The sequence below is a fragment of the Paroedura picta genome, chromosome 5, assembly GCF_049243985.1.
Source record: "Paroedura picta isolate Pp20150507F chromosome 5, Ppicta_v3.0, whole genome shotgun sequence".
NCBI lineage: Eukaryota > Metazoa > Chordata > Lepidosauria > Squamata > Gekkonidae > Paroedura > Paroedura picta.
Window position 1 is genome coordinate 9,699,177 of NC_135373.1, and position 12,401 is coordinate 9,711,577.

General features: G+C 53.0%; 1 protein-coding gene across 1 annotated transcript in view; it reads left to right on the forward strand.

The window, feature by feature from the left end:
- The window catches only part of LOC143837018 (intermediate conductance calcium-activated potassium channel protein 4-like), a 49,192-nt gene extending 38,810 nt beyond the window's left edge, over positions 1 to 10,382 (forward strand). The window contains exons 6-9 of the mRNA XM_077336419.1: positions 963 to 1,081; positions 2,561 to 2,630; positions 6,776 to 6,955; positions 9,554 to 10,382. Of these exons, the coding sequence (XP_077192534.1) occupies positions 963 to 1,081; positions 2,561 to 2,630; positions 6,776 to 6,916 (330 nt within the window). The 3' untranslated portion in view covers positions 6,917 to 6,955; positions 9,554 to 10,382. The remainder of the gene's footprint in view (positions 1 to 962; positions 1,082 to 2,560; positions 2,631 to 6,775; positions 6,956 to 9,553) is intronic.
- The last annotated feature ends 2,019 nt before the right edge of the window (positions 10,383 to 12,401 follow it).

Sequence of the window (12,401 nt, forward strand, 5' to 3'; positions counted from 1 at the left end):
TGGCCCTCCAGAGGAACTTGTTGGCCACTGTGTGAGGCAGTATGCTGGAGTCGATGGGCCACTGTTCCGATCCAGCAGGAGTCTTCTGAAGTTCTTATGAAGGCCTCAGCCTCTATGCCCTGTTGCTGGCCCTCTAGAGCAGTGGTCCCCAACCTTTATGAAGCTGGGGACCGGCAAGGCATCGGGCTGCGCCCGCGGGGACAGCGCCCGCGCGGGCCACGCCCACACATTGGGCCGCACCCACGGATCGGGCCGCGCCCGCGGATCGGGCCGCGTGGGCGCGGCCTGTACGGGCGCGGCCCGGCCCTGATTCCCTCTCCCCGCCCTCCCACAGTAAGAAGCTTCCCGGGCCACAAGCTTGCGCCCCAGGAAGTTTTTTACTGCGGGGGGGGGGGGGCGGGAAGAGGGAGCCGCGGCCCGGAGCCATGGCCTTCGCGGCCCGGCACTGGGCCGCGGCCCGCAGGTTGGGGACCACTGCTCTAGAGGAACTGGTTGGCCACTGTATGTGACTGGATGCTGGGCTAGATGGACCACTGGTTTGATCCAGCAGGGCTCTTCTGAGGTTCTTATGAAGGCCTTGGCCTCTATGCCCTGTTGCTGGCCCTCTAGAGGAACTGGTTGGCCACTGTATATGACTGGATGCTGGGCTAGATGGACCACTGGTTTGATCCAGCAGGGCTCTTCTCAGGGCCCCCTCCTCAAAATGGCTGGAACAACAGCCACGAGCCTGCTTGCCTGGACAGGACAGATAACTAATCCAATGAATGAATGAATGAATGAATGAATGAATGAATGAATGAACGAACGAACGAACCAACCAACCAACCAACCAACCAACCAACCAACCAACCAACCAACCAACCAACCAACCAACCAACCAACCAACCAACCAACCAACCAACCAACCAACCAACCAACCAACCAACCAACCAACCAACCAACCAACCAATTTTTACTCCCAGATGAAAAGTTCTGCTGCCCGTGTGCTGCAGGAGGCCTGGCTGTTATACAAGCACACAAAAAGGAAGGACGGGCGACGGGCACGCCAGCACCACCGGAAGCTGCTGTCAGCTATTCACAGGTAAGTGCGCCCTGGGGGGTGGTAGGGCGGGAACTCCCCAGAAGCTTTAGGGTAGTTCCCAGGACAAAGTTTGGAGCCCAGCAGCACCTTGAAGACCAACAAAACCTTTCTCTGCAGGCACACTTTGTCAGATACATAATACACGTGATAGAGAGGTTGGGGGAGGAGGTGTTGTTGACCTTCCGATTCCACTTCCTGCTAAAACCCGGAAGTGGTGCAACGGACACTGTAGGATTTCACTGACCATAGATGCCACTGCCACGGTGCCTGGAGGCAGGTCATGAATCCACAGATCCGCTCACTCTAGATTTCAGGCCTCACAACTGCAATCTAGGAAACACCGGGTTCTGGAACCTCTTCACAAGCTGCCAGGCTAGCCAGGTGAAAGGCATCCTGGGGCAGGCAAACCATTTCCAAGGAAAGGACTGGAAGGCGAGGGAGGTGTCCTTGAAGCTCACCCCAGCTCTCTGAGTGCCAATTCAGTCTCCCCCACCCGGCCTCCTTCCAAAGCCCGCTTGTTGGCGAAAGGTGGATTTGAAAGCATGGCAGAGATTAAACTTTGCTAGTAAACAATGGCATGGAAAGTGTTAGAGATTAACACGGAGCGTGACCTCGACCCTGCTTGCCGTTCTCGGTGCGAGGAAAGGTTTGCTGCTCTGCTGATGTTCTGTAAAATATACCAAGAGGTGTTATTTGTTGTCAAGTCGCAGCCGACTGATGGTGACACTGCTGGGCTTTCAGGGCAAGGGACGTTCGGGGTGGTTTGCCATTGCCTGCCTCTCCATAGTGACCCTGGACTTCCCCAGCAGTCTCCCATCAGAGCTCTTATCAGGGCTGACCCTGCTTAGCTTCTGGGAACCTGCTGACGAGATAACCTGAGCTATCCAAGCCTGGGCAGCAGCACGTACACTCCAGAGTGGTTTAAGAATTTGCCTTAACAGAGTACAATTGCAGTGGGAACTGACAGGGGCAGAGGGCTCCCAAAGTGGAGAGGGGTGTCACTCCAAATTCCTTAAAGAGGGAAAAGAGGGCAGGAAAGACGCTACAGCCCTGATCTATGTGTGTGTGTGGGGGGGAGGGGGAGGCAGAGTGTGGGGCCCCTGGAAGTGCGGGGCCCATAGCATGTGCTACATGGATAAAATGGCCCTGTGTACACTCCCGGAATGGTAGTTCCCAGGACAAAGTTTGAGTCCAGCAGCACCTTTAAGACCAACAAAGCTTCTGTGTGCAGGCATACATGAAATAGATACATGATACATGATACAGATACATGAAAGCTGATCCCCAGTTTAATAACTTTTGTTGGTCTTAAAGCTGCTGTTTAACTAAAAGCTTTGTTCTGCTGCGCCAGACCAAGATGGCTACCCACCCGGGGCTTCCTAAGGAAGGCGTGTGGGTGACAGCAGTGTACATTTGAAGAGGTGAGAAGCATGTTGGGGTGTTGGTTGGTTGGGGGTTCTCACGCTGTCTTCCTTGCAGGTTCCGGCATGTGCGGATGAAGCACCGGAAGATCCGCGATCAAGTTAACGCAATGGTGGATATTTCTAAGGTGAGTTGGTTGACTGGGGATAGAAGAAGAGTTGGTTTTTATACCCTGGTTTTCACTGCCCAAAGGAGTCTCAAAGTAGCTTACAATCAAAGCAGCCTTCTCAAGGAATCCGGAAGAAGGAGAGTCTTCTTTGGCCACTAAGCTTTCAGCATTCTGAACATTGGCTCGCTTGCTTGCACATCAATATTCCAGGTCTTCTTGGGAGGTGGTGCATCTTCTGGCAAAGGATCTTGGTTTCCCAGCACAATATTAATTTGTGGTTGTGAAAAGGCAATTCCTGTAGCAGTTGGGGACATCTGGGTCATGCCACAGAGCCCGCCCTCCCTAGTAGCCTTTTGATCTAGGGGAACTGAACTCTGTTGTCTCAGGATGAGTTGTAATTTTGCAAGCTCTCCAGGCTGGAGGTTGGCATCCCTAGTATTGAAAGATAAGGAATGCATTTTGCTGAATGGCCCCTGCTTTTCTGCCACAAACAAATTGGCCAGTCTTAAAGTTGCCACAAGACTTGGTTATTATAGCTGCAACAGACTCACATGGCTGCGCAGCTGGAATTTGAATCCAGGGTATTACTCCTTTTGGCGAATCACTCACAGGCTGTGCTCTTCCATTCCATCTGAAGGTTGATCTTCTGAAGCCCAAAACATTCCACCATCTGTAGAACTCGCTCAGCACCACCATTCTCTCCTCTCTCAACTAGGGGTCTTTCTTTGCAGAGATCCGCCCCTCCCACCTGGGCACAAAAGCAGAATGCAACAGTGCAAGGCAAAATCCAAATTCATTTCATTGGGGCTATACACATGGCACACAATTATATGTTGAGTAGAGATGTTAGAAATGTCCCCAGACTCAATTGAAGAATCGTCTCCTCAGTGTTCCTATCAAATAATACTGTTGATGAAGCATAACACCCAAATGATAAAAGTTCAAAGATGGAGTCCCGGATAAAAGGCTGTTTCAATAAATCTTCAGGTACCACCTTCTCTCGTATGAGGGGCTTTGTCCCTGTTCTATGCCCGATAAAATATAGCAGGGGTAGTCATCCTGTGGTCCTCCAGATGCAAATGCTGGAAGAGGATCATGGGAATTGTAGTGCATGGACATCTGGAGGACCACAGGTTGACTACCCCTGCAATATCTGTACACCGCCCGTGTCGCCGCGGGCGCCACGGACTAAATAAAAGAGTAAGGGGTTCTGGGGCGGGATGTGTCCGGGATGAGGAAGGGTCCGGATTGGACCCTTTCTCATGACAGACACCTGGAGGGACCAATCGGCAGGCGCGAAGCGCCTGCCGATTGGTCCCTCTGATTCCCAGCAACTGCGAGCCGCGCGCAGCGCGGCTCGCAGTTGCTCCCGGCCTGGCGCGGTGAGAGGCGCGAAGCGCCTCTCGCCGCATCAGACCGGCCCCCGAGGGAGACCCCGGCAGTCGCGCAGAGCGCGGCTGCCGGGGGCTCCCTGCCCGGCGGCCTCACGCGGTGAGAGGCGCGAAGCGCCTCTCGCCGCGTCAGGCCACCGCCACCGCAAACACAGGACTCCAGCCGCTCACAGCCTCCGAGGCCCAAACAAAACCCGGAGCAGCCTTTTGCCCCTTAAAGCCGGCGCGCCGGCGAGAAGCGGCAGGATAAAAAAAAACCAAAACCTGGAGCAGCCATTTGCCCCTTAACGCCGCCGCGCCGGCGAGAAGCGGCAGGATAAAAAAAAAAAAAAACCCGGAACAGCCATTTGCCCCTTAACGCCGCCGCGCCGGCGAGAAGCGGCAGGATAAAAAAAAAAAAAAAACCCGGAACAGCCATTTGCCCCTTAACGCCGCCGCGCCGGCGAGAAGCGGCAGGATAAAAAAAAAGCAAAACCTGGAGCAGCCATTTGCCCCTTAACGCCGCCGCGCCGGCGAGAAGCGGCAGGATAAAAAAAAAAAAAAACCCGGAACAGCCATTTGCCCCTTAACGCCGCCGCGCCGGCGAGAAGCGGCAGGATAAAAAAAAAAAAAAACCCGGAACAGCCATTTGCCCCTTAACGCCGCCGCGCCGGCGAGAAGCGGCAGGATAAAAAAAAAAAAAAACCCGGAACAGCCATTTGCCCCTTAACGCCGCCGCGCCGGCGAGAAGCGGCAGGATAAAAAAAAAGCAAAACCTGGAGCAGCCATTTGCCCCTTAACGCCGCCGCGCCGGCGAGAAGCGGCAGGATAAAAAAAAAAAAAAACCCGGAACAGCCATTTGCCCCTTAACGCCGCCGCGCCGGCGAGAAGCGGCAGGATAAAAAAAAAAAAAAACCCGGAACAGCCATTTGCCCCTTAACGCCGCCGCGCCGGCGAGAAGCGGCAGGATAAAAAAAAAAAAAAACCCGGAACAGCCATTTGCCCCTTAACGCCGCCGCGCCGGCGAGAAGCGGCAGGATAAAAAAAAAGCAAAACCTGGAGCAGCCATTTGCCCCTTAACGCCGCCGCGCCGGCGAGAAGCGGCAGGATAAAAAAAAAAAAAAACCCGGAACAGCCTTTTGCCCCTTAATGCCGGCGAGCCGGCGAAAAGAGCCTCCCTGCTTCGTGCCTGCCGAACCGCCCCCCTCCAACCTTGCCCGGCTGCTGAGAAGACGCGCCATCCCCGGCCAGCCCCAAGAGGCAGCAAGAGAACGATGCCAGGGCCGCGGCTTGCATGCCCTGCCCACGACCGCAGACTGAAGAAAAATCCCGACGCGAGAGCCGCTGGCCGCCGATCGCCAGAGAGCCGGTGCCCGGAGGACACAGATGCCGGGAGAGGCACCCGGCCCCGCCCACCCGTCCGCGCACCCCGCGCCATCGCTAGCCGCCCGACCCCGCTCTCTCCTGAGCCTACCCTCTCCAGCCTCGCCCAGCTTCGCCCAGCTGCCGCCATTGGCTGCAGAGCCACCCACATGACCCAAAAGCCTCTGCAGCTGCTACGAAGACGAATACGCCCCACCCATGACCAGGCCCAAGAGGCGGAGCCCGCCAGCCGCGCCCGCCTACCGCCACCAGCAGCAAAACAACAACGTCACGCCCGCGGCTCACGTGCCCTGCCAAGAGCCACTGACCGCCCAGAAAGCCCACTGCGAGAGCCGCTGCCCCCCCGCCGCCGATCTTGAGAGGGCTGCTGCCCCGAGGATGTGGACGCCGCAACAGGCACCTGGCCCCGCCCGCACCCAGCACCGCCGCCACCAATGAGCTGCCCAACCTCGCTCTCTCCCGAGCCCACCTCTGACGCTCCGTTCTACGCAGACCCCACCAACGGTAGGTAGGCTCCAAGCACGCCACCTGGCCAGCCTCACCTGCGGGGGGCCCGGTTTGGATGCTGCCAGCCGGTCCGGGAAGGGTCTCATGGTGCCTAGCTCCCGCTGTATTTAGGAGACAGCGGGCTTATTTACTAGTAGCATATAATTCTAGAAACTTCCCTCACCCTTCCAGCAGAGCTAGAATTATGTAAAAACGGGACCGTGTGCCAGCTATTAAAACAATGACTCGGATATTTCAAAAATGGTTGCCAAATTTTCAAAGGATGTTATTAAGGCTTATTCTGAATTGTTAAAATGGTTTATATGCTATTTTATATTGCTTGACACTGTGATTTAGTATCTATCTTTCATTTTATATTGTTTATACAGATTTTATTTGCCAGTAAAGGCTTTGATGGATGGATAAATCTTTAGCCGTCTGCCCATTTTCTTTGCCAATTTATCTTCTTCACAAGAAGTCATTCAAGCATCGTTCTCAGCCTAGTGGGATTCAGGCTTAGAGCTTTATAACAGGGACACTCGTACATGAGCTGATGAATCTCCAGTTTGGGGAATGTTTTAGTAGCTCTACTAAATATATAATTGTGTGCCATGTTAATAGCTCCTAATGAAATAGGAAAGTGGTGCATTTTGCTTTTGTGTCTGACATATTGGCACCATAGGCCCACCTGGGTCCATGGACTACATTAGGTCCATGGACTACAATTCCCATGAGCCCCTGCCAGCATTTGCTGTCAGGGGCTCATGGGAATTGTAGTCCATGAACATCTGGAGGACCACAGGTTGACTATCCCTGCTCTAGCCCATTGCCAAGGGATACATCGCCACCTACGGGCTGCCTTTGAGGCAACAGAAGCACCCTCCCCAGTGTTCACTTCCGATGGTGTCCTTTCTTCCCTGGCAGATGCAAATGATCATGTATGACCTCAGCTCTGGCCTCAGCAACTCTCAACGGGAGCTGGAGAAGCGGATCGAGGCCTTGGACAGCAAACTGGATGAGGCCATGAAGATGCTGTCAGCCCTGGTGGAGTCCAAGCAGCAGTAGCAGCAGGACCTCAGACCTCCCCAGCGCTTGCCTACAAAGGTACGAGCAGCACAAAGCATGGAGAACTCCAGGCTAGGTCCCTCTGATCCCCCACTAGTTTGTTCATGAACCCTTTCCCCATTATACCACACTGCCTGCACAAGGTGAAAAGATGGAGGCACAGAGACGGCTCCCGTTTTCCAGATACGAGAACCAAACTGTTCACTTTTGCCAGGTTTTTTAAAAAAAAGGATCCCCCCCTTCAATCCCAAGTGATCGCTTCCATCGGCCCCTGCCACTTCCGTCCACACCCACCCAACCATGTTATTTGCACTGTGGGAAGATGGGTTTTGGAGCCCAGTTTGCCTCTGGTTTCATTGGCTCAATTTTTATGGTGCTTTTCCTTTTCTTGTTAAGCATAGTGCAACAAATGCAAAGGGACAAAAAAACGAGAATGCAACACAAAAGCAATCCTTCTGGGCCGTACTGTAACGCTTGTGGTGCTCCATTTAAAGTTGCAGCTTTTAATACTCCTCCCAGGCTTTTGAGAATTTTGGGGGTGGAAAGCAGGTGACAAATTAGCTAAATGTCGTTTACTGGCTCTGGAATTATCCTTGTTCGCTGGACTGACCATATTTTAAAAAAATGCTCAACCCACTGGCCCCCCACAGTCTGAGGGTTCAACAAGCATTCCTCCTCCTGTGTCAAAACCGCGTCTTTTCTAGCCCCCCCCCCCTTTACAGGGCCATGGCTCAGTGGCAGAGCATCTGCTTGACCTTCAGAAGGTCCCAAATTCAGTTCTTGAAGGGCTTCAAGGATATTGACAAATGGGAATGCATTCAGAGAAGGGGGACTAGGATGGTTGAGGGGTTGGGATCCATGCCTTGCGAGGAGAGATCGAGAGAATTGGAGGACGACGAGAAGGCAGACGTGTCCAAGAGGGGGCCAACTTATTTACTGCAGCTTTAGACACAAGGACTAGGAGCAGTGGGTTGAAATTACAGGAAAGGAGATTCCGCTTCAATCTTAGGAAGCATTTTCTGAGGGCGAGGGCTGTTCGCAGAGGGAAGATGCAGCCTCAGAGGGTCGTGGAGCCTTCTTGGTTGGAAATTCTTAGGAGGAGATTGGAGGAGCACCTCTCAAGAGCATGTGATTTTTTAAGTCCCCGATAAGGTGTGTGTGTATGGGGGGGGGGCAGGCGGAGTGGATGGCCTTTTGTGGTTTCTTCCAGCTGTGTAGGATTCTGATTCCATCCCCAGCACCGCCAGTTGAAAGGACCATGCCATAGGTCAGGAGTGGGGGCAAACTGTGGCCCTCCAGATGTCCATGGACTACAATTCCCATGAGCCCCTGCCAGCGAATGCTGGCAGGGGCTCATGGGAATTGTAGTCCATGGACATCTGGAGGGCCACAGTCTGCCCACCCCTCTGCTTGAGACTCTGGCGAGCCTCTGCCAGTCAGACAATACCGACTTCGAGGGACCACGCATCTGACTCTGCATCGGACAGCATCCTGGGTCCCCTCACCTCCCATCATGCTCTTTGCAAGGGTCTGGACAAGGACCAATAAACTGGCTTAACTCTGAGATGGCCCATTTCCTATATTTCATGGGTCATCCGGTCTTCTGCACAGGGGCCCAAAGTGTCTTCTTGACACTCCACCTCCAATTCACACTAACCTCAAGCACTGTTCTCACTACTAGCCGGTGTTGTGTTTCCCCCTTGCAGTGCAATGTTCAAAACCTACCCAGATCGCACAGCTGCAAACTTATATTGCATTTTGCACTGTACCTTTGCATCCTTTCTTTGCCATGCCCTGATGAGGATGCAAGGGCTCAGGGATCTCCGTGCCTGCTTGCATCTGAAGCAGGGAGATCAGACTCTCAGAAGCAGATTCCCTGGAAATCTTGCTGGTCCCTAAGGAGCCACTGGATTCACTTCTTGCTCGTCTTCCACAGGCCAACATTACTACCAGCCTGAAACAAACAAACCTATCCGGTACAGCACATGTATAAAACGGGAATTCTCCGCGTCCATCTAGGAATTCTTTTACAGGAGGGGAAATATTTCACCAGGACCTTGATTAAGATTTCCCAAAACCAGCAGAGGAAGATATAATATGGGGTGACGGTTGTTGTGGGTTAGGCTTAATCCCAGATGTTTCACCAGTAACTCTGGCTGGCTTCTTCGGAGGTAGGACAAGGCAAAATGGGGGAAGTGTGGAGGGTCCTACCTCTTGTTCTGTCCTACCTCTGAAGATGCTAGCCATTTACTGGCAAAACATTCAGGGGCTAAAACTACCAGACCACGGCCACACAGACCAGAAAATACACAACAGCCAACAGGACTCTTTGACATTTCTATCTCCCACTGTGTCCTGATTACCTCAATTGGAGACTCCCATCTCCTTTGGGCACACTTCCTGCCGGCTTTCCCCCCAGAACACCGAGTCAGTTAGACAGTTAGAACTATCTCGCCCCTCTCGTACTTATAAAGATGTTTATCTAAACCTATCAGACCACGGCCCGCCACAGCCAGCTGACTCTGGCCTTTTGGCAATTGATTATGGGGTGGTGGATTTGGTCAAGGCGGTTGCCTGTTAGCCAACAATTGGCGAATCTTTGCACCAGTGTGACTTCTGCCTTCTTTTCCTTTCCAGCTCCCGACTGAGATGATTTTTCGTCTCCAGCTTTTGGACCAAGCCTCAGGGCAAAAGACTTTAGAAACCTCTTTTTGTGCTGGACTTCCCGGTAGAGCAGCGGGGACAGAAATGAACGGACTGCGCTCCCACCTTGTGGCAGACCTGCATGACTGCAGGCTTTAAAAAAACTAAAAGCTCGGTTACTCTGCCGCAAATGCCTCGTCGAAATGGATAGGAGGAGCGCTCGGACATCCACCCTGTGCTGACAGCCTTGGCGTGAAAGCGAAAAGATGGGAGGCGTCTCACTAAAGCGTCCTGGATGCTGATCATAAGATGAAACATCCGCTTTCTCCAACCAGAAAGAGGCAGTTCAGTTATTTAAAATGAAAGTGATGGGAGAGGCAGGAAACAACGGCAGAGGCAAAGCGCCCTACGGCCGGGTTTAAAGTTGGGACCTGAAGAGGCGGGAAGCAACCGGCAGCTTGTCGCACGTCTCCCACAGGATGGTGGGGGAGAGGCCTAAATCCAGGCTTGCAGAGAGCCGTCAGCCTCGTCGCCTGTGGCGAGTAACGGCTGCCTCTAGGCGACCCGGCACGGTACATTGTGCGTGCCGGCTGACAAGCGGGCTGGGCACGTGGGTTTTAAGAAATGATTCAGCAGTGGCTGATGCTGCACAGATGCAAAGGCAGCAGGCGGATGAAAAATTGTGTTCCAGGAAACTCTGGAGCTCATAAAGGCACGCAAGGCTGCGCTGGAGCCAATGCTGCACAGGATGGAACGACGTGCCTTAAATATTCTGTCGTACGCACTAAGCCAGGGGTAGTCAAACTGCGGCCCTCCAGATGTCCATGGACTACAATTCCCAGGAGCCCCCTGCCAGCGAATGCTGGCAGGGGGCTCCTGGGAATTGTAGTCCATGGACATCTGGAGGGCCGCAGTTTGACTACCCCTGCACTAAGCCATTGGGTAGCAATAAAGGAGCACCCCAGGTTGCAATATCAGAAGTTCTCACACACTGGGGGCCAGTGAGCCCTGGGGAGATCTCAGAGCTGTCTGCTGCTGCATGGCAGTAATCCTCAGCACAAATAGCAGCTGCCTGTCCGTACCAAGCCATGAATGCTGTAGTTTCCTGGGTAGGGATGGGCTTGATGTCCAAGAAGCTGTGTGTGTATGGGTGCAATCTGCTCTTGGCCTGCTGCAAAGGAAGCAAATTCTGCTCCCCCGTGTTTTAATGGACTCAGCAATGCTACCCGCCTACCTCACAGGGTTGTTGTGAGGAGACAAGAACCAACGGGCTTGGAACCCCAGCCCTCGCAAAGGGGAAATAAAATCCAGCTAAATAAAAAAACTGCATTTTGAGGGGGACTAATGCTTAACGGAAACTTAAAATGGAGGATCCAAATGCAAACATCTGTCCTGCTTGAAGACAGAACACCACACCCCTTCCGTAATGTCATACACACAAGCTATCGTTTGGAGCATGAGAGACAAACAGAACAAATTGCCCTCACTGGCTGCCCCCAGAATGTCTTTTGTCAGGTTTTTAGGCAGAGGCTAGAGGGCCCACTGACAGCAATGCTGACTCTAGGACAGTGGTTCTCAACCTGGGGGTCAGGACCCCTTTGGGGGCCGAATGAGCCTTTCACAGGGCAAGCAGCTTGGTTGGGGGGGGGCATTAACACAACAGCCTCATGGGGTAGATCGAGAGCGTTCGTCTGTCTGGAGCAGCGGAAAAGAGCGAGATGGGCATGGTGGGACAAGAGGCAGAACTGAGCTGAGAAACCCCAGGAAAAAAACCAAATTATATACAATCACCAACAATGGATCTTCATGCCATTGGTCAGTTTGGGTTTAATTTCAGTGAAAGAACCCTTGCATCATTTTATGGTTGGGGGTCACCACAACATGAGGAACTGTATTAAAGGGTTGTGGCATTAGGAAGGTTGAGAACCAGATTAGAGTCTGCCGCTCTTAACCACTTCACTATGCTGTATCACAGGGGAAGCGGGGTGGGGGGTAGCTGTGAATTTCCTGCGTAGTACTGGGGGTTGGAGTAGATGACCTCCTGGATCCCTTCCAACTCTGCTTTTGTGTCCTGAGGCACTAGATTTGTGAACAACACAAGCATATAGGGCAGGCTTTCCCAACTAGGTTTTCGTGATGGCCCTGGAATGGTTTCCCGAATGGGTGGGAGTCAATTTTTTAAATATATATTTCAAACTTGTTAAACATTTATCTGATGACCTGTCCATATATGGTCCTGTCCACCTGCCTTTTACCTCCCAAAATGGCCAGTGATGGGCCTGGAGGGGGTGGGAGGGGCCCCCGGTGGGCATGTGCACAGCTGAGCTTCCCAACCATATTCTGCACGATTGCGCCACTTCTGGGTTTTCTCAAAACCTCGAGGATGTTTCGGGAGTTTCTCAACGGTAAAAAACAGTCGAGAAAGGCTGATGTAGGGAGATGGAAAAAGTGCTCCCCTTCTTTGGCTGCAGGCAATGCTTATGTTACTGGATAAAACCAACCCAAGGATCTGTGGAGCATAGACCCAAACTTCAGCTAACTAGATAGATTCCTTTCCGCCTCATTTCAGCAGGCTTCCGTAGTGTCCGTGGGATGCCCTCGCTTTAGATTATTTATACGAGGGATAGTCAAACTGCAGCCCTCCAGATATCCATGGACTACAATTCCCAGGAGCCCCTGCCAGCGAATGCTGGCAGGGGCTCCTGGGAATTGTAGTCCATGGACATCTGGAGGGCCGCAGTTTGACTACCCCTCATTTATACCATGCTTTTCTCCCTGGTCTGCATCCAGAACACCATTTCCCGCTCTCCCCCAACAGCTACCTGGTGTGCCAGGTTCGGCT